Source organism: Mycena indigotica (genome assembly GCF_014461135.1).
Source record: "Mycena indigotica strain 171206Taipei chromosome Unknown Mind.scaff0018, whole genome shotgun sequence".
NCBI lineage: Eukaryota > Fungi > Basidiomycota > Agaricomycetes > Agaricales > Mycenaceae > Mycena > Mycena indigotica.
Genome location: NW_023503017.1, coordinates 464955 through 486618, shown reverse-complemented (window position 1 = coordinate 486618; position 21664 = coordinate 464955). Strand labels below are relative to the sequence as shown.

The 21664-nt window shown below is 50.1% G+C and overlaps 7 protein-coding genes across 7 annotated transcripts; 4 read left to right on the top strand and 3 right to left on the bottom strand.

Moving 5' to 3' along the window:
• Window positions 1-790: 790 nt before the first annotated feature.
• On the bottom strand, window positions 791-1912 carry MIND_01408500 (uncharacterized protein; the record flags this gene model as incomplete). The annotated part of the gene is made up of 3 exons (XM_037370483.1): window positions 791-817; window positions 870-1541; window positions 1589-1912. The coding sequence occupies 3 exons, from the start codon at window positions 1910-1912 to the stop codon at window positions 791-793; spliced, it is 1023 nt and encodes a 340-aa protein (XP_037213075.1).
• Window positions 1913-4033: 2121 nt separating this feature from the next.
• On the top strand, window positions 4034-5819 carry MIND_01408400 (F-box domain-containing protein; the record flags this gene model as incomplete). Its single annotated transcript, XM_037370482.1, has 2 exons — window positions 4034-4070; window positions 4132-5819. Exons 1-2 carry the CDS (start codon window positions 4043-4045, stop codon window positions 5817-5819), a joined length of 1716 nt encoding a protein of 571 aa, XP_037213074.1. The 5' UTR covers window positions 4034-4042.
• A 132-nt stretch (window positions 5820-5951) lies between these two features.
• On the bottom strand, window positions 5952-6412 carry MIND_01408300 (Hydrophobin 2; the record flags this gene model as incomplete). The annotated part of the gene is made up of 4 exons (XM_037370481.1): window positions 5952-5992; window positions 6045-6088; window positions 6133-6317; window positions 6368-6412. 4 exons carry the CDS (start codon window positions 6410-6412, stop codon window positions 5952-5954), a joined length of 315 nt encoding a protein of 104 aa, XP_037213073.1.
• Window positions 6413-7825: 1413 nt separating this feature from the next.
• MIND_01408200 (Hydrophobin 2) lies at window positions 7826-8249 on the top strand (the record flags this gene model as incomplete). The annotated part of the gene is made up of 3 exons (XM_037370480.1): window positions 7826-7867; window positions 7916-8118; window positions 8165-8249. 3 exons carry the CDS (start codon window positions 7826-7828, stop codon window positions 8247-8249), a joined length of 330 nt encoding a protein of 109 aa, XP_037213072.1.
• A 179-nt stretch (window positions 8250-8428) lies between these two features.
• Window positions 8429-9148, bottom strand: MIND_01408100 (uncharacterized protein; the record flags this gene model as incomplete). Its single annotated transcript, XM_037370479.1, has 1 exon — window positions 8429-9148. One exon carries the CDS (start codon window positions 9146-9148, stop codon window positions 8429-8431), a length of 720 nt encoding a protein of 239 aa, XP_037213071.1.
• A 4790-nt stretch (window positions 9149-13938) lies between these two features.
• On the top strand, window positions 13939-14904 carry MIND_01408000 (Peptide methionine sulfoxide reductase; the record flags this gene model as incomplete). Its single annotated transcript, XM_037370478.1, has 3 exons — window positions 13939-14242; window positions 14290-14586; window positions 14630-14904. The coding sequence occupies 3 exons, from the start codon at window positions 13939-13941 to the stop codon at window positions 14902-14904; spliced, it is 876 nt and encodes a 291-aa protein (XP_037213070.1).
• Window positions 14905-18378: 3474 nt separating this feature from the next.
• Window positions 18379-19446, top strand: MIND_01407900 (uncharacterized protein; the record flags this gene model as incomplete). Its single annotated transcript, XM_037370477.1, has 3 exons — window positions 18379-18742; window positions 18796-19011; window positions 19058-19446. The coding sequence occupies 3 exons, from the start codon at window positions 18379-18381 to the stop codon at window positions 19444-19446; spliced, it is 969 nt and encodes a 322-aa protein (XP_037213069.1).
• Window positions 19447-21664: the final 2218 nt, after the last annotated feature.

Genomic DNA, 21664 nt, shown 5'->3' with positions numbered 1-21664 from the left:
ATTTATAGTAGATATTGCAGTGTAGGTTGCCAACTTAGCATTCAAGTCTTAGGCCCCAGAATTATTACATTTATTGCAACTTTAAACTCTATTTATTGCTGCATGGGCCCAGGGCCATTTACAGAAACATTTCTAGTTAGAATGCACACTGCACTGTAGCATACATTCTAACTACAAGGGAGATGTGGGATTAACAGGTGGACCTGCTTTGCAGCAAATCATCTTCAAGTTGACAAGCATCATCTCTCCCCCTTGCTCTAAACCACAACCTTCACGCCAATCAGAACATGGTTAGCCTTCATAAATGAGTCATAGGCTAAGTAACCATCGTCCTCGTCTCGTCAACAGGTCCGGACAAAACAGCAGTCGTGCTACCGTGACAACAGGCGGCGCCCCCGCAGAGCTTTCTTTTCCCGTCCGTCGTTAACATTTTCCCTCTACCTGTTCATTGACCAGGTACAGATCCCACTAAGCTGACTCTCCGCCGACTGGCCCGGCGCGGCGGAGTCAGACGGCTGGCCACCCTGATCTACACAGACATGCGCGAGGTATTGCGGGTATTCCTACAGCGAATTGTGAAAGATGCAGCATTGTATGCGGGGCATGGCTACCGGTAGGTCAAGCTTCTTTTGCATTGCCAACGGTCTGAGGGGTTCGTGAAGCAAAACTGTCACGGCATTGGATGTTCAATACGCGCTGAAGCGGAATGGGAGGGTGGTGTATGGGTTTGGCCTCTAGAACAGATCATGGGTGTTTCTTTGTATTATCGAACACGACAACATGAATGTGGTTAGACCCTATGCGAGATGAAGGCGTTCTTGGACCAGTTAGCATTTGGAGTCGATGAAATGTATACTCAGAAGACATACCTTCTTCTCCTCGTCATGCACCCAGCCCCCACAGCAGCATACATCCTCAAATCCCGGTATCCGCCCACAACAGAACTTCATCTTAGCCCCAACAGCCACATACTCCCGGAATAGTATCCACCAGTCGTCCCTCGTCCTCGCTGCTCCCGCCACCTCCTTGCTGAATGCAAAGACTTTTTGTTTTGTCGCAACGTGTCCGGCGGAAAACGATAGCCCCGGGACAAAGCGGGCCATATATGAGATCCTGCCGGTTCCGTAATATTCATCGCCTAGCTCAATCCTCCCTTGCACGCAGGCATCTGGGTAACTCTCCGTGAAGTCGTTCGAGTCCTCTCGCAGGATAGTCAGTTCACGTGGCTCCTTCAGGCTTACGCCTAGAACGTCGAAGCGCTTGCTGACGGGCAGCCGGCCAGGTCCCTGCGTGACCGCGACGCCCTTGTGGCAAAGCCAGACATCAAGGACGTACTCCCGTTCGCGGTGCGGCGCGGTCTGCAGACCCAGAGCCCCTACAAAAGCATTCTTGAGAGAGTCTGAGTAGAACCTGATCCACTCCATGAAGTCCGCGTAGCCTGACTCAATTCCCGACGCGGTTTTGACCTCTGCGATCCGATATTTGGTGGCCTTGCATTCGACCTTGTGGCGACCCCAGTCGGCCGTCTGACATTCTTTACTCTGGGAAGCCTGAGCGGCTACAGCCTGGAGCATGACACGAGACTCACACAGTAAAACGCGATGGAGCAGCCTCCACACCGCAAGAGTTTCGCGCCGCTCGCGCAACTGCCTCGCTGGAAGACGTAGCATTTGTCGCAGCTTGAGTGGGTGTGGACAGGCATTACCCCTTCCAAAAACAGTGGTAGGTTATGTGTAACGTGTGCAATGGCCGCCATTAGAGAGAGAGATTGTCGCAAGAGACAAAAGCTAGGCCGATCTTGTGTCCACGTGACAGGATTATATGTAGAAACAGGATAATTCAAGACAAGAGGGACTACAGGCCAACTGCGGGGACTGTCCGGACATATACCAGAATACAAAAAAAAAACCATGGTCTAGTAGTCTTCTCGCTGCACGAACGTCATCTCGTTCTTGTGTACATCGAAGGTAACGACGACATTGTGCAAAAAGACATCGCCCCTGGGGAGAGTAAGCAATTGACCCACAACAACCAAAGAAAAGGCCTTACAAAACGAACATATTCCCCTCGACATCATCGCCCCCATCCTGCGTGCCGCTAAGGCAAATGTCCTTCCCGTTGTCGTCTACTCCCGCATGGACAACCTGATCCTTGGGATCAATCGCGAACGCCTTGCCGCTAATCTCGACAGCGAACGGCGGGGCAACCTCGTCGCAGTCGACAAACCACGCTCCGCTCTCCCAATTGGAACTCTTCCACAGCGCGTTATACGCCTGGGCAACGGACGACGGAAGGAAGTTGAGTGTGGTCCCGCTGTCGATGATGGTTCTGTTGTTGGCGCTGGAGATGCCCGACGAGTTGGGGAAAACGAAAGAAGAGAGGTCGACAGTGTAGAAGAAATAGGAAGAATTGGATGATGAATTGGCTGCGTTCTGTCCATCGAATGTGAACGCTTGGATCGGAACGGTGACTAAAGTCCCTGCTATGACCGCAACCGGGGCTATACCCCCAAAAGAGAGATATCCAAGATTTGGGTCAATGCCCTTGCTGTCTTCCGGGCCCCGATTTAAAGCCAGGGAGAAATCTACGTGAAGCGTCAGTTGCTGTAACGCGATATAGCGTAAACGACGGACAGCTATGTGAGACCTTGTTCTCTTTCACAGCCGTGAAGAAGAATGGGTCGTAGATAATGTGTTTTCCATGAGTGCTCTTGACGCTCGTCAGGTTGGGATATGCCAAGCCCAGTAGACCGGTGTTAATTCCATCGCCTGTCCATGCTGCTTTGGTAGCGAGCCCGAAGGCTTGCTGAGTGACTGAAGAATGGTCAAAGGGTGTATAGGAGAAAGAAATGATTGATACTCACCAGCCAAGCCAGACACATTAAGCGTCTCCTTCCCCGCAACACCATCCTACGCTTCGTTAATAACGGGAAAAGAAGCAGTGCCATCACACACCAAGAATTCACCATCGCCATAGGCAATCGAGAACTTCGTGTCTGGGTAGGATTTGAATGTGTGCGACAGCTTTTGGTCGAAGCCATGCGTCCCAAATGCACATGTGTCTTGCGAGACTGGACGACCAGAAAGGTCGAGACACTTGAATCCCTTTTTCGCAACCCAGGTATCCCAGCTATGTCTTGTCAGTAGCTACCACGGACCAGGAGCTAGGAAAAGACGTGCCTCCCGGTGTCAACAATAACTTTGAACTTCTGTCCGCCGACGGTTATATCGACCAAGTACTCGTTGTCGTATAGAGCTCCATCCAGGACCGCCAATTGTGCTGTATTAGGTTTGCCATTGGAGCGGAACGAATGCAGTTGTGCAGTCTTTGACTTCTTTCGAGGCGCTTTGGAGACGATGGGGGCGGAGAATGGCGCTGGTGGAAGTGAATGTGGAGGGGTGGTTTTCAAGAGATCATGGGTCGATGGAAGTAGGTCGACAGATACGGCTGTTGCTAGGCCTATGAAAGACACAAAAAAGACAGTCAACGCTCGGGAAACCATAGAGGAAGGGGAGAAAAAAAGGCTGACTGTCTGTCTTAAGTATGCGTGGCGTGAAGAGTACGTATCAAGCAGCAACCAGAAGCCACGATTACTTCCTCAAACGCTCAGCATGGCACTGTGTCGAAGCCAAACAGCTAATACGCCCGCGGATGTCGGGTCTCACTGCTGAAAAGGGTTGAGTGAGCGAGCAAGAAGGACGAAGCTTTGGAACAGACGAAATTTCCAGCGGTGTCGCTGTCGGCGGCTTCTTAGAGACACGTTGGAGAGGGGTCGGCTTGCTGCTCGGGGAGTCCTGCAACCTTTGGCATCGAAACGAGGCGCGGCTGGATGGGCTGTCGTGGAGCAGACAGAAGAAGTGTGGCGTGACTTCAGATTCTCCCCCACTTCGAATCCAAATGATAATCGTCGAGTTTTGGTCAAGGCAATTCTATGGCTTCCTTGCTTTTCCTCTGAGCGACTCTATTCTGCGCGAAATTTTGTGCATTGCAAGTGCATTGCATCAGGCTAGCACAATTTAGAGTCATCTTGGACCGGACCGTCATGTCCGAAACTACTCAACAGATTGAAGGTCAGTCTCCAGTTGCCTCCACCCCTCAGGCAATGGCACACGAGCCTTACTTGGCGTCTAGAACTGGCTTCCCCGTTCTCCCATGTTCTTCAAACCAACTACATCCCAACGGATTCAGAATGCGCGACAATCCGCCAATTCCTGGAAGCGCCCAAGGCCCGCCTCAACGAAATCCTCGCGGAAATGAGACGGTTACAGGCGCTTTTCAAGACACTTGCGGCCAAGAAAGACCGGCTGAAGAAGTTTGTTGACGTGCACTCAGCGCTGGTATCGCCAATGCGGAGGATGCCGCCAGAGCTGCTCCAAAACATCTTTCTCCAGACCCTCCCACAGAGCCGCAACTGTGCTATCACAGACAAGGAAGGGCCGCTGCTCCTTAGCTCGGTGTGCAAATCATGGCGCGCATTGGTTCTTGCGACACCGCGTTTGTGGACATCTGTCCATATTGTTGTGCCCCCATCTTCCCATATCGATGCTTTCTCCGCGTGGCTCAAGCGGGTATGGCTGCCTCGCTCTGGAATACAGCCTCTGTCGTTCTCTGTGGCCCACTCTACCTCACTTCTCACGCCGGATAGCGTCTCGCTGCGCTTGGTGTATGATTTACTCGTAAACGATGCCCACCGGTGGCGACACGTCGAACTCGCGCTCCACAGTATCAGCGACATTGAATATGTCTCCACCGCACTCTCCGGTACCTCTCTTCCAAACCTTCAGTCCTTAAAACTGTCCCCTCCCCTTCGCCAGCTCTTTATGCCGCAGCCGCCCACTGGGGACATGCTGGCCTTTCTTGACAATGCACCTAACATCCAACGTCTCTGGCTACCCGACCTTCAACTACTCTATACCACCCGGTCACTCTCTTCCACTGTTCTGTCCACTGTCGTTGACCTCAAAATCGAGGCAACACGACTGAGCCGTGGTCTAGACTACGTCCACCTTTGGGAAACTCTGCGGCACTGTACCGTCCTTGAGCGCTGCCAAATTGTCAGCAATCCGCAGGAAGATGCTGCTGTAGATCCACCAGAGCCATTCTCACTACCGTCCCTCCATACATTGGCAATCACACATGGTCGAGCACCCACTACCACCATGAACTTCTTCGCTTTTTTGGACCTCCCGAACCTGCGCACTCTCACATGTGAGACACACGGCCCGTGGCTCACTATCGGCGTTGCGGAGCTCGTTGACCTCCTTCCATCCCCCTCCTCCCTGCTCCGTGTCGAGACTTTGACCCTGGGCATCAATCTGATGGAGACACAAAAGCTGCTGACCGCGCTCGTGTTATTCCCCGCTCTGACCAAGCTCATCCTGAAGCACGAGCCCAAGGGCACGATCACCGACACCGGCCTCTTTGGCACCAATCTCATTCTCGGTTCAGAGGCGCCGAGCGGTGACGGCACTTTCCTCAACAAGCTGGGAGAAGGGCTGTTGGGCGACGAAACGACCGACCCACCCAGGGGCCGACTACTCCCGTCGTTGCAACATATTTCTTTGGGGGACCTTGAGGCCACGTCGGATGAGGCGCTCGTTGCCTTCGTGCGCGCATCTGCGGCGAGGCAAATGCGTAAAATTGAGTGCTCTTTCGCGCGACCCCGGCAACGAGATGTTACCCCCGATCTGAAAAACATTATCCGCGACCTGGTGCCTCCAATGCAGGTGCAACTCCGGTACTCGAAACGTGGGGTTATGAGTGGGTATTCGCCCTTCACCGGGCTCAGGGATGCCAATACACATAGGACTGGCGGATAGTTTTCATTCTACGACGTCGTAACACTCGAGCTATTCAGACAAATTGTTTTCAATATAGTCCTTGTAGTCCAATAGCGTAGGTTACGACAAGAGTCGACATGAAAATATATTTGCGAGGGGTAGTATAAGACTCTAACTCGCAACTAGGATGCAGTTGATAACAATGAGGTTAACTGGGCGAATCGTGAATCAGCATATGACGTTAAGGTTGGCGTATGGACATACGGAGATTGACGGTTGGTGGTGCGCAAGTAACGGAGAGATCGCCGCTGCAAAGCCGTCAGACGATTTGATCAACTGGAAAACAACTCACCATCCGTTAAGGATGCTGAGAGGCGAGCACCCGAGGCCGACAGGGACCGTGATGTTGCCCAGACTAAGGCCGAGGTCCGCTAACAGCTCCGTGACAATGAACTCGTCTGAGCGGATGACCGTCTTGCAGCACTGGGGGGAGGTGGGCGGATCCACCGGAATGACGGTGGTGGCGGCAGCAAGGGTCTGGCGTTAGGCATGAGCTACATAAGCAAGAACAAGGAAGATACTCCTACAAAAATAGCGGAGAGGGCGGCAATGCGGAGCTTGGAGAGCATCATATTGGTTGGGGACGGACGACGCGTTGGGGTTCGTGGTGGCGGCAAGAAAGAACAGGTGGGATTATAACCTTGTCCAATGTAGACGTTGCGGTCATCCTATGACGACACAGAACTGAGCGAGTGATAACGAGGACAGGATGCATGGTCAAGGGTGGGAAGTCGAAAACTTGAACGGGCAGCGCCAACAGCGCGTAGAAGAAACGCTCCCCGTTTTCGGCGCGAACGGCGTCTGAGGGAGCCTCTGTGCCACAAATCCGGGACGACACGATTGGCTGCAGCCGGTTGGTGCAACGACATTGGACGCAAGGCGCCTAGTTCCGCGGCCTACGATGAGCGCCGACGCGCATGACAAGTTTCTGATGTAATCCAAGAGTCTTGGTCAACTTCGACGATATGGGGGCGGGGAGGTGAGTTGGCGGGTGAAGGGAGGAAGGAATGATATGACACTGGCAGCCCTGACGTAGGTGGCGGTCAAGCACCGGATCATCAACCCTCCGAATTGTTCCTCCTCGTTCTTCAAGTTGCAAGGTAGGGAGGCTAGATATGTAGAGTTTGACGAGGCAGTCAGTCTTGTACGATTGCCATAATCGCTGGCTGCACTGCCGCGGAAGTTGCTTTATGCAGCGCGTATTTCTGTTGAAGTTTTTTTGAATCAAGGAACAAATGGTGGCGGTAGAAGGACGGCATGAACGATTCTCTGCCAACGCGTCAGAAAGCACGAGCGAATTGACTTAGAATTGACTTACAATTCACACTCGCCGTTGCAGCACACGTCCGCGAATCATTGGTCATATGAATGGAACTTGGAAGTTGGCCTCCTGGATACCGCGGTTGGTGGAGGTATTCGGTTTAGCGACTCAATCGACGGAGACAATGGCAATGAAATGATATTCCCTGCTAGGAACGGTGAGCTGAACAAAAAGAAGTAGTAAATGCTCAGGACTTTGCAATTGGTACCTCAGTGGGTAAATCTGGCACTGTGTTGCAACCACCAACCAGTCTTTCGCATCGCGGGTCTGATTCCATAATTATTTCGAACTCTTGTCAGCCGTGTTTGCTGAATGATAGATAGAAGGTTGACGATAGAGTTGCAGGAGATCTGCTTCCATAACGCGCTCCACTTGTACGTGGCGGAGGCGTCCCCTTGTCCTAGGCAGGCTGTAAGGTGGCCGCTCATTGGCTCCTGCAGACATGCGACAAGTATCTGGCAGATTAGGATGACGTTGTGGCTTTGTCAACTATATTTTTCCAGAATTTGAAGTTGCGGAGAGCAGTATACCATTGAAACAAGCGCAGGATGTGCCAAAACCACGGGGCTGCGAGGGACTGGAAAGTGTATAAAAGCTGCCCAGGGTCGGCCTGTATTCTTCACTCGAACCCACTCGTTCTAGTAAACCAAGCCTCCTCACAAAGATGTTCGCCAACCTCAAGTACACCGCCGTCCTGGCCCTCGCTGTTAGTCTCTTCACCAACCAGCACGTCGAGCACTGACCTCTTTTCTAGACCCTTGCTGCCGCCGCGCCTAACGGCCTCGAGTCGCGCACCAACCCGCCCCCATCCGACTCCCCCCAATGCTGCAACAGCGTCGTCTCCTCGGCCACCGGCATTGCCTCTGCCATTATCGGCCTCTTGGGCATCGACCTCGGCGGACTTGTTGTCCCTGTCGGCCTCAGCTGCTCCCCTATCACCGTCGTTGGCAACAACTGGTGGGTTCTCCATCGCCCAAGACAACAGTCGCTGATTGTTTTCTAGCGGCGGCACCACCGTCACTTGCCAAGCTCCTCAGCAGCAATGGGGCGGCCTCATTGCCATCAACTGCATTCCCATTACTCTCTAAACGGATGGACGAGGGAATCAGCTGGGTTTATTGGTCGTACACGCTTGTTTCTTTCATAGTTTGATTGATGTTACAACACGGCGAACAATAGTTGAAGTGCGTCAGTTGGTACAGAGGTATACTGTGGCTGGGTAAGGTTTCTGGGAAGAAGTAAGAACGTGGTAACGCACTTGTTAAATTTAAACCGTTTCCAACTTCAACGGAGCGCGGATCTTCCCATCGCGTTCGATTTCGAGCACCTCCACTTCCACCGGTGCCTCTCCATCATCGTTATCGACTTCCCTGCTCTTCCACCATAACCACGCGATGGAATAGCTTGATAGCACCAAGGCCACGCCCAAGACCACACCGTATAAGGTCCCACGGACGAGAAATGCGGTGAACCCGTGGATGCGAAGCGGCGCCTCAGGGGATACGAGCTTCAGGCGAAGAAGCTCATACCAGACTAGCGCGGAGGCGACGAAGAGAATCATCAGTTTGTTGACAACATCGGTGGCGCTGAGGCCACGCTCGAAAGCTGACCACCGGTGCCGAGGGGGAGACTCGCTTGTAGTGTTCGGCGCTTCGTCTTCCACCAAAGGTGGCACACCACTATGCGCCGCGAAATACATCGGAGGTTGCCACATGTCCCGGATGTGAAGGACAACAACAAGCCCGTCCTTGACAATGGCTACCGCCATTCCGATGGCGACACAGAAGGAAAAGGCCGCCCCAGCCTGCGTTAATGCGTCTCTGCTCCATACAATCCAGCGGAGAATCGTGGAGTCGGGTGTTGTTCGGGAAATGAGGTCCGGCAGGAACACAAGGGTAAAAAGGCAGGAAAGAGTGACGATGAAGGCTCCGTGCGACATGGTCATGATATGCATGAGCTGAAGGGGGGCACTTGGCGGCCAGAGCATGGCATATTGAGGAGAGAGTCGAGACCTTCATCGGCTGTTCGGACATGAAACAGCTGACCAAGCATGTGATTAGTGTTGGTGATCCGGGAGGATGGATTTCGACGAATTTCACGAAACGGCGAAAATTCATCTCAATATTTTTTTGGCGGGAACTTGAATAGCACCATCATCGGGTCCCACTGCCACTGGCACATACAAGTCGGCTTCTACGCTCATAAGTTCTCATATATATACTTATGGTAATACTAGACAGGGCTGGGGCATAGCCCCAGCCTTAAACTTGAATATTGCTAAAATAACATAATTTTTTAAAATTAAGAACATTGCCACTAACTACAGAATGGCACACACATGCCCAATGGCCTTCTTATCTGTTGCTAGTATATATTGAGTGCAACCCAAGTCACTAACATTTGTGTACTTATTTCTCACTTTGTGGGCAATTTGAGAACATTTACTTGTAAATCACCTTAGATACAACTTGTTCACAGGACTGGGTGCAAGTCATCACTTACAGCTTTATGTCCCAATTAGGATTAGTCCCATTTTACAGCTCTTCTTACCAATTTAGGACTTTAACAGCAGTGACCCCAAAAATGGAAGTGTGGAGCAAATCAATTATTAAAGCCAATGCCAAACATGTGCATACATTCACACGACATCTGCTTAATATGAGAGTAATGGCCAGTCATGGCCATTGGCAGCCAAGTAAGACTTGGTACAAGTAGTACAGTATAAGTAAGTTCTACCAAGGTGTAGGACACACTGGCAGTAGGGATTCACAATGAACTTGAACTCTTCCAAGATGGATCAATCTTTTGAGTACATGTGTAACGATTATTATTATTATTATTATCATTTATTAAACCCATCTGGTCGACTATAGTAAACGAGTTGGTTTCAAGACTATGCATACTTACCAAGCCGTTCCTCGTCAGCCACTGGCACTCGAAACCTCGCTGATTTGCACCATCACGGTCCTTTAACAATGACAAGACTTCAGCTAGTGATTCTTATACTACTAGCAAGTTATGCCGACCTCGACAGTCAGCACGTTTTTAAATCGCGGCCAGTGCTACTGGCTTTTCTCTTCCTCGGAGATAAATGCTTCCACTTCCCGTACGGCTCCGCTTCCCAGGTCCAAGTAAATTCGCGGGCCATAACGGTGCCCCGCTGCAGGCTCAGGCTCAGCACGACACAAGCTGATATCTCTGAGTTATGACAACTCACTGGTCACAAATTGCTCAGCAATGCCGCACACACAAGCTGCCTCGAAGACTATTGCCATTTCAATAACAGAAATAAAGGGCCGAGCGATCGCTCTATATATTCCGCGATTCCACATTGAGTACTTTCAAGTTGGGAAGTCGCAACTGTCGACCAAGGGGGTCCCAAGATCCTTATCACGGACATGGGGTAGGGGGGGGTCCCAGGGGGTGGTGAAAAAAACTTTTGCTATACAAAAGTTTGGGGGGGGTTCTGGCAGGCCTGAGGTTGGCTTTGTACTACATTTGTAGTATTTTAGCATGGAATACTATGTAGGCATATAATATGCTTGCAACTTTCCTATGGGAAGGCCTACAACACCTTGGTTAGGCTGCACTGTGACTACAGTGTGACTGGTGTCATGAATATGTCATTGCTCATTGATTACAAATAGCCATGGATGGTCTACTAGTGACTCTATAAGGCCTCAAGACCTATATATTACTCATAAGTAAGAGGAGATTACTGAATGTGACTCAAAATGTGTATTTTATCGGCGCTTTTGATCGCATCAACAGGTCACATGATGTGCAATCATGGGAATATATTACCCGATATGGTAAGGGGGGAGGGGGGGGGGGTCCCAGATGGCCTGAAAAAAACTTTTCGACGGTATATCCGATTTTCGAAAGTTGGGACCCCCTTGCTGTCGACCGTTGATTGTTATGAATAACGATATTAACAGAGGTGGAAATTACTACCTGGTATGGGAGCATCCTATTGACCGCAGGGAAGACGACCGCGTTCATTCAATGTGGCCTCATGTTCTGCCAAAGCCATCTTTGTTTTGCAAACCCGAGCCGACCGAGCGTATAAATTGGAAGTCGTGGTCTTGAGAAGAGAGCAACTTTTCCTTCCCTTGTCGCCCTTTTCTATCTCGGACCTGGTGTCCCTTCAAGTTCGCATTCCCTTTTCCATATCTGTGACGGAACCATAGACCAAGACTCGGAATGAGACTCGCCTTCTTCACCGCCGCCGCTCTTGCATCCTCTGTATTGGCTGGTACCAATGCTCTCCTCACATCAAGCTCATCCGAACTCAATTCTCCAGGTCCAGTCAGGCTACGCATCGCTGCCGACTCCGCTCCCAAAAGCAGTCTGAGCAACGACCTCGCCCCTGACGGGCACTTTGTCGTTGAGTGTACCGGGCTGGACAACGTGGTCTCGAACGCGCAGATTCAGTTGGCGAAAATCGACCCATTGTGAGCATTTTGGAGTTGAATGAAACACTATTGAAACGACCCCAGCGTCGGAATCCCGGATGCGAAGCCCATATTCCAGGCCCAGCTGGCGTTGATCGACGCGTCCACAGTCGAAGGCGGGACACCCCAGGCGCTTGCTGACGCGCGGAATTTCGTGGGCCAGGTCACTGTCGATACAAGTGCGAATGGGTATGTGGCCGTTCTTGATGTCGGTTTCATGCACTGAGTTTCGTCTACCGCAGGTCAAGGAACGGAGGGGCTGGGAAGACTGCAAAGAACAACGCCGCTCGGGTAAAGAACGCGCAAGGTCTGCTCGACCAGGCCCTTGCGCTCACCCAGAAATGTTTGGCAGCTGGTGTCGGGAGCGACGAGTTGTTGAGTACTGAAGCAAGTGCATCTAGTTCGACGCCAGCGGCCGCATCAGCTACTTTGCCTGCAGCGTAAATCAGATGGAGACCATGCCAGTGGGAGCAGGAGCGTGAAGAAGGAAGATGGTTGATTCAAGTTGGTGGTTAATATGCACAGAAAATGTAGTGCCATATGTAAGACACTCTTTCCTAGAACCAGTTTGAGTGGCAACAAGTGTGGAATGGACCTGAAATTCTCAGAAGCCGGTAAGTAGGAGTTCCAAAGACACCTTACTTAGTTGTGGTCAAGAAGACATGAGTCATCACGGTCACACAAGAACTTTTTGCTTTCACTCCTCCTCGTCATTTCGCAGCCATGCTCAAATAGAAGCCAAACACCTTCACGCATCTCAGGCTCACTCGGAAACGGCCAGAGGCTGGCGATCCCGGGAGGCTCCAGCATCCTCTATTGAAGAAGGTCCTCCCTGAGCCCAAAGACATCTGGAATTGAAAGGTCGTTTGGGACGGTGCGGCTTCCGCCTCTCTTCCGCTCGCCGCGTCCTTACTTTTCGTTGGCAAAACCACCCCTGCTTTCGCTGCGATGGGATTGAGAACCATTCTAATGGGACCTTCGCCGCTTACGATATCACACGAGCTGACCATGGAAAGCAGGACTGGTGATTGCCAATGCCCATCAGTATGTCGCTGGTGTTTCCGAGTCGAATGCCTTTTCTGCGGTTCTCGTCAAGGTTCCTTCTCCAGGTTGCTGCACTGGCGCAACAACGGTACTATGTATTAAGCTTCAACTCGGAGCAATTGTGGAGGAGTGGCATCCGCAGGACGAGCCCTCGTTGCTGGACGGATGCAATGGTTCCCGGTCACTTTTGGTGCGTCTCTCCCTCTTTCGCTAACCCTGAATATTGACGTTCGTAGTCAAACTGCTTCCTTGTGTATGACTGCGCTGAAGTAAGTTGTTTATGATGCTCTTAATCTTCATCTTCTAACCGTTGTCCAAGCCTGCGAAACGATAACCTTTCGTCGTTGACAAAAAGCACCACATGCCTCGCACGTCTTTCCCACATGCCCTCATTTTCAGCGTCTACATTCGGGGAAACCGGATTTCGAAACTCGCCCCAATATACTGAAATTTTCTACGCCCTCCGCTTCCAGCCACAGCGAGAGCCTTGGGCGATATACCCTATAAATTTTCTCTCGGCAAATCATGTGATCCCGTTACTGTCACACCTTCTCCCAATCCCTCCGCCCCGAATTTTTCGCTATTCTGCCACGAATCCACCACGAAAGCCCTCTTTTGAGGAAGAGGAATGCCCTCCCATTATTCCTGCAATATATCAAGACCTTCTACCGCCGGAGGCCTCTTATATCCCTTGTTTTGTCGGCGAGGGTGAAATCCGCGCAATCGTCGTTGCCTGGATAACCGCGCGACAAAATGGACGTCGTTTCGGATATCCATACTATCTCTCGACTATATGGGACGATCTATTGGAGCAGAATTGACGCTGAAACGCGTCTTTACTGTCTGCATTCCTATCCAGCGGTTTTACGTGCGGCCTGTTTTGGGGCTCTTGGGTCCTGCGCTCTACGCCAAGCGCCACTCTCCTCTGCTCGCAATCTTTCACCTCATTGTCGATATCATCGGGCTCGGCATACATAATGGCTGATACGATGACCAGCCTGAGTAACCTTAATTGCGTCGTTGTGTGGCTTGAAAAGGATACAAGGGCTGGAGCTCGCTAGCCATACCATCGCGCTCTGAACCTGACGAGTAGGGACGGACCCTCGATTGGACCTATCGACTTGTGCGAAGCGGGCGATCGACTTCAGCGCGTGTAGCGCAAGAACTACGGTGTCGTGTTGCCTATGGGGGGATATGCGGGACTTCCGGAATCGGAGGAGGGTACACCATAGTGGTGTCCGTCGTTCATCGAGAATGACAAGGCTTTTATCGCATCGTTATGAGCTATCCTTCTTCCACTCTTCCTCATGAACACTTTATATCGCCCGTGTCAGGTTATTATAAGATCATGACAAGCAACCGCTCTTTCACTTGCATTCTAAATTTGTTCCTCGTAATGAATGTTACCGGGCTTCGCGGCCGGCCCGGATATCACGGCGTTGCTGGCTTACAGATTACCATCGCCTTCGCTGTCGACGGCGTCAGCAACGGCTGCGGCTTTCTCATCTCCGCCCGTGACCCCGTACTATATCTTCCCCCGCTTCGTCTATCATCAACAATACTTTCAAGCCCCAGCATGACCTGTACGCGGCCGACTTATCTGTTCTCCGATTGTTGATATCGCCTTCAGCAACGACTGAAGTTGCTATCTTTGCCTCGGGCTGCTTCTGGGGCACTGAGCACATTTTCGTGAAGCACTTCCCGCCCGCGAAGGGCATACTCAAGACAACAGTTGGGTACACGGGCGGGAAGGAGACTTCCACGAATCCAGACTACCGCACTGTCTGCAGCGGCGCGACAGGTCACGCCGAGGCTGTCCGCATCGAGTTTAACCCAAATCTCGTCAGCTACGCGGAGCTGGTAGAGTTCTTCTACCGCACCCACGACCCGACAACGGAGAACAAGCAAGGGCCAGATGTCGGCACGCGTGCGTTGTCGACCCACTCCGAGTATCCTACTAATTTTGCCAGAATACCGCAGCGCCATCTTCACCACGACCGCTGAACAGGCCGCCACCGCCAAGCGCGTGACGGAGGAGGTCCAGGCGAAGCACTTTGCGCCAAACGTCAGTCTTTCCCGCCGTCTTGTCTCCATGCTCCTCCCATACCACTTCCCGCAGGGCACCGCCATCGTCACGCAGATCCAGGAGGCCGGGCCGTGGTGGGATGCGGAGGAGTACCACCAGCTCTACCTGTTTAATAACCCCAACGGGTACCAATGCCCGACCCATCGTCTGCACTGGTAGAACTTGAATATCAGTGGCATTATATCACTGTGGTCTTTTCCTCTGCGCTTCAGGCGGCGGCGTCTCCCACTGCAAATCAAGTTTACTGGTACTCCACCATTCCAAGTGCTTTGTCTCTGGGCTTGCTGCGGGTGCAGTGAAACAAGTTGGAGTCCGCCGATTCTGGAACCAGTGTCGAACTTCGATGAACACAGCTTTAATGCTGCTTTATGCAAGCTTTATGTGGCCACGACACACTGGCGGCGGCGCGCTAAAGCGCAGGCATGGAATGAGTGCTTAATGCTCCTGAGAAGCTATCCAGCGACTTGAAAGACATGTAGTGACTCGTGAGTGCCTATCGCTCCATACAACTTGAAGCTCTCAGCTTAAAAACCTCAAATTGGAAGCACCTGAACCGGAACATCAACTGACTTGTTGACACTGAATTCCGATTCTAGCCCGGACTCGTCTCTTCTTCTGACGTACCTCAGGGTACCTCGCACGGTCAACGTCGTCTAAGCACAGGCAGCAGCGGACGACTCGGCAGCGAAGCTCACCCTGCCCAAGGGCATCTGTAATGCTGTTACGGCATCGCATCGATCGTGACGATGATCATCCACGCCGGTATATAAACAGTCTCTACGTTGAGGTGAGGCCCCAACCTTCAATCGACTCACTAATTATGTTGGCCACCACCCTTCTCGCTATCGCTTGCGCTGCGCTCTCAGTCACCGCATTGACAGTCGGCCCGGGTGAGCTGGTTGTTTGCCTTTTCCCAGCGCCGGTTGACACGGGTAGCAGAGAATAGCCTCGAAAAGCGCGTTGAATACTGGGGCTGCTCTGAACAGCAGAAGGGGAAGCTGGTCATCGCGGTTGCGCAGGCCCAGCGCTACGCCGACACTGCAGTGAACTATCTCGAGACCACCGGCGACACCGCGCGCTTCAAGGCCTGGTTCGGAAACTACGATCAGGGCCACCACGACAACGTCCTCGCCAACTTCCGCAAGGTCGCCCAGGCCCACTTCGGGTCGTTCACCGCACGTCGCTTCCCCTTCCCCACAATTGCCAGGCTTGCTGACCCGCCCCCAGTACAACTGCGGGTGCAACAGCGAAATCAACTTCGTGGGCGTGAATAACCCAGACAACTTTGTCATCGACGTCTGCCCCCGCTTCTTCAGCGTAGCGCCTGTGAATGGCTCCTACTCCCAGGGCGGCCTGCTCGTCAACGCTGCGTCCAACTTCAACAGCCTCGCCGCAACGGATGTCTATGCGTCTGGCAAAGACGCCTCGCTAACCCTCGCTGCCCGCGACCCCTTCAAAGCGTATGTCATGCCGCATCTCCCACCGCGTCTGACTGACCTCCGCGCAGCGCCAGAAATGGGGACAGTTACGAGTACTTTGCCGAGAACGACGGTCCGACGCGCAACTAGGCGCAGACCCCTCGACTGGCCATAATAATAGTACAGTACCAGTCGTCACTACTAGTAGTAGTTAGCCCTGTGATTATGAATTCGATATTAATGTCGCAAAATAGGCAAAAGACCTATAGCAACTTATTAGTAGTCTGGATAGGCACTGATAGGCTGTCAATAGCTTGTCTATGGCCTAGGCCGCCCAACTATAGATAGGCTAGCAGCAGCCTATAAGCAGTATATGCTCATGATAGGCTTGGCCAACTTTCTTATATCAAATAATTATCATAAAGCCCAAGTCCCTGATAGCCTCAATATACACTTACTAGTAACCAATATAGTAATATTTTAATCAGTTCACATGTCACACATCACACTGACTTTATAATACTTTGTTGCTTTATAATACTTTTTTTGCAGATTAGACTATAATGTTTGAATTAACATCCAAAAAGTGCATTTTCTGAGATCTTGAGGTATCTCTACCGTTAAAATTTCCTATAAAGTGTCATGATATCCAAGTTAATTAAAATATAATAATATCTTATTTTATTAATTATAATAATATATAATAACAGATATATCTAATGATTGTGGTTAATAGAATGACTAAATCAACAACTCTATTCTGATTGCTCCTATAAGTGATGATTAGGCAAGCTATTATACTCTGGTATTACTAAATGATTAAAGAACATTGTTTTCTCTGAATATATAATATATGTTTATTTATGGCTAATTGATGATTTTACAAATGATTTCCTTTTTGGGACATAAGGCCTGCTCTAGGCCCTAAGCAGCCTAAGGCCCAACCCTTAACCTAAGCCCTCAGGTCTTAGGGCAAACACTGATAATAGGCCATTACAAGCAATATAGTTAGGTAGTTATTATATTATAAAATAGATACCTGGTGTAAGTTAACTATCATATCTAGGCTGGCAGTCTTGTTGCCTCAGTTGTAATAAACAGAATTACAGCCCTGGATATTGAGAAAGAATCATTGTAATAATGCCTATATTTAGGCTGACTCTCATAATCTGTCTAGTTGTGTAGCTCCGCTGTTCTTCTCAGTTTATATTTGGTTTATAAAGTTAACTGTTCAAATCCTACTCAATAGTGTAAGATTCCATAGTGTAAGTAATATACTACTAGGAGAGTTGAAACTACTGGTAATAGAGGGTAGACCAGAGGAAGAAGTTGTCAGAAATTTTTAGAAAAACTTATGAGCATCACTTATAGTAGCCTATCATGGTCTATCCTGATTATCAGCACCTATCTTAGCTATAGCTAGGATAGGCCTTTATATAAGTAACTATAGGTTTCTTCAAAGGCTATGGGTAACCCGAAATTTTATAGGCCAGTAGGTGACTATAGCCAGCTAGAACTGATTATAGTCAAATTCTGGATTTTGTGACATAGCAGTTAGCTGTGTGAAGCACTGGCATGATAACTTGAAGTTGATAACATAGCTGGAATTGCATGACAATGTGTAGTTCAAACTTCTAAGTGCTTGGAATTCTTGAGCAATTAAAAACCGCTGTTGAATTTAGCTGCCAAAATGGCTTAAGTCTGATGATTTTGCATCCTGAAAGTAATGTTTTTGGTAGTACATACTAAAGGTCATTTTAATTTTGGCAAAACACCTAAATTAAAAAACTTCTGAGTTTACTATGATTTTGACTCCCAAAAGTTGATTCAAAAAGTACTAGTTTTTGTACAAAAAATATTTTTACAGAACACAAATAGTTCCGCAAGAGGAAAACTTTATACAAACTGGTTTCCTATTGGTTTCCTGTAAAAAGATTTTTGTGCAAAAAAGTAGTACTTTTTTCAATTTGGAATCAACTTTTGGAAGTAAAAATCATGCTAAACTCCAGAGTGTCTATACACATGTACATGAGGGTTTGCTCTGCAGCGGCGCTTTGAAATTTCAAATTACGCGTCACTAGTGTCAGTAACGGGCATGCATCACAAGTAGTCACGGGCGTCACATGCAGTGTTCCTTCTGATTGGTTACGTCGATCTCAGGTGATGCTCGCAAGCGCCGGGGCTCTATATAGCGCTGCTCGCAGCCTTGCTGTAAATGCTCTTCCTCCTCGCCTACGCCTCGGCTAGTGCCCACTCCCGCTCCGGTCACTGGCAGACGGCACTAGCAGATGAATGCACCGACATTAACAACTGCCGCCGGCTCTTCGACATCGTGTGGGGCTGCCTGGCCACCATATTCCTGTGCATCTGGGTGTCCGTGCACCCGAACATTCCTCCTCCGACAGCCGCGAGACCCGAACGCGGAGCTGGGTTTTGGAGGCGAGCGAAATGGCAACTCGTCACTACCAACGGACCGTTGCTGCAGCGGGTAAAGCTCATGGCCGCGGCGCTCATCGCGCCTGAGATTATTGTTGGTATGGCGGCGAAGCAGGCCATCATGGCCCAATCTTTTGCTCGAGGTAAGCACCAGGTCCCTTCAGGCTTCCAAGTTGCAGGCTGATATGACTAGCAGAGTTCCATATATCGCTCACCCATGGCTTCTTCCTCGTCATGGGCGGGTTCGCCGACGCCGACGGCCACCCCATCGTCACAGTGAAACAGCTCATGACCGGAGATGTGGTGCAGGAAATTCACGCTACTCGCGAATCGGACATCGCAGACAAGAGCAAAGGCGATGTGCTGTCCAAGGGCATCGCGCTATGCCAAGGCATTTGGTTCATTGCCCAATGTGTTGCCCGGGCGGGCGCAGAACCTCCCTCTCACCACACTCGAAGTCGCCACACTGGCCTTCGCGACGCTCAACGGGCTCACGTGGCTGCTCTGGCTCCCGAAGCCGCTCGATGTCCGCAATCCGATCCAGCTCTCTGCTACTACTATGCAGAATGAGGTCGTGCCCGTCAAGATACACCCTCCCAGCATATCGTGGTCCAGCCGGTTCACTTCCGTCTTCATGAACCTCTACGAGCCCCACGTGTACGATCCTCTCTCTGCCACATCTGTCCCGACCTTCTGGTGCACAACATACACGGACTACGAGCGCCTCTCCGAGCACGTGCTCACGCTCCGCACCGTAGTCTTCTCCGAGCTCCTCTGCGGGTCCCTCTTTGGCGCAGTCCACTGTCCTCCGTTGTCGAAATGTGGCTCTGGCGCGCTTCGGCGCTGACGATCGTCATCGCCCCAGCAGTCTTTGTGGGCTTCGCAATGGTTGACAATTCGGCTGTCCACACCAACTGGGGTCTGGCCGTAACTGTCGCTAGTTTCTACTCTGTCACCCGCGGCATTCTTCTCGTTCTTCCATTGATAATGTTGCGGTCGCTCCCCGGCGCCGCATTTGTAGATGTTAACTGGAGCGCATTCATGCCTCACTGGTAGCGGCACAAGCTTGTAAATCTGATGAATTCCAATCAAATACTAATCGTACAGAGGACAGCCGGTCGGGGGTTCTTCCGTCCAAGGCAATGGGTCTGTCGCTGTGCGCGCTTGGAAGACAGTCATGATTGGTGTTCGCACCGTGAACTCCGCGTGGGGGTCGAGCCTCCTGGAGGTTGTGGAAGAGAGCTGTCACGACGGTGAGAGCTGTCACGACGGTGACCGTCAAAGGTTTATTCTCGACAGACCGCGCCAAACATTTGACATAACTTGGATTTTCTGTTACTGTGCTGGTGACTTTGAATCCCGAGTTGTTGCGGGGTTCATCCGAGTCCAGACTGGTCCGGCGCCGACTCTTCACGGTGCCTGGTTTGCTGTCTTGAAGTTTCAGTCCAAATTTTCGTGAAATTTCCCGCGAAGCTGAGGCCGTCCTTTCTCACACTGTAGTTCTCGCAAGCTTGACCCAGCGATTGCAAAAAGTGAACTACAGCATGACGAAAAACACACCTTCAAGTTGCGTGCGATCATATAGCATGTGGCTGGCTGGATCAACTTCCCCACTTCTTTTTGTGATATATTTCTCATGTCAAGGATAGCAATGCGGCTGCCTCATGGTAGCATCGCTGCCTGCTTGCACTTGACCCCCACCACCATGTCCCAGACCTACATTCTCCGCAGTGAGCCTCCATCTATGTAGCCCTCAACAATGCTGATCTTTGTAAAGTCAATCCATGGCCAGCACAAGACTCAAACAACTTGAACGGAAAAGCAGGGAAGATTATGAAGCTCTATGCTGTTGTCCGCCTGGGAAGCCCAACTGGGAAAATCCTCATTGAAACAAAGAAGAGCAAGAGCATCCCAACTACTCAGTGGAGTATCAGAGAAGAAATGTGAGTGGAATACCACTAGTGTACTCAAAGTTGACTGAAAAACTATATAATAGTGTGATTGAATCAAAAGATGTGAAACTGAATTTTGCAATTCTCCACTCACACAAATGGGGCAAAGATGATTTTCTTGTCCAGCATGCTTATACAGTCCAGGAATTGCTAGACAAGAGTGCCACTGGAGATTGTAAGTGCTCTACTTCTGGTAAGTAGTAAGTAAATTACTTATCATTATAGTTCTTCCATTGGAAGCTTTGAACAAAGGAGATGGAAGCTTCCAGGTATTTCTTACACTACAGCAACTGGATGATGAGGTGCAACTGCAGGTAGTAACTGGGATTTTTATCAATGGTTATTCTAAATGCAAGAGTTATAGACACAACCCTTCTGGAAGAAGATTATTTATGAAAAGGTTCAAGGCACTTTGAAGGGACTATCAGCTATTATGGAAGTTGTGGAGCCAATGATCCCTCCTCCATTTAGTGCTCCTTTGCAGGTTTTAAATATTGTGTTTGGTTTGATTATTGTATATCTGGATGTCGTATTATCATGGATCTAATATATTTATAGGAATATCAGGATAATAAGGAGAGCTTGGAGAGCTTGGTTATGAGGCTCACAGGCAAGCTGGAAAAGATCAATCACCAAATTACTGAAGGGGACAAATACAATCCTATTGTCATTAAAAGCAGCCAAAGCTTGGCACAGTATGTATTCAGGCTGCTAGCTATTAATATCAAGATCTCACAATAATTTAGATTACTCACCAGACAAGCTGTGAGATTGCGGAACTTGAACCAGTTCAAAATCCAGAACTTCATACAACCCAATGACTTTGCTAAGGATATTCGAGCATGTATTGATGAGCTGACTATTGGCCTGGATGAGCATAGGGTGATTTGGGGATACAGTATTGGAATTTGATACAGTTAAACTGACAATTTTTTTCTAACAGGATGCGATGACTCGATCAATTGCACAAGATATAACCAAAACAATGAAATTTACAATGGTATAACAAATCCTCACAATATTTCACACTTCACAATATATCATTAGGCTGAGAAGCTACCTTTTGCATCAAAAGCATTATTTAATGCTGATCAAGAATTGGATACCTCAAGA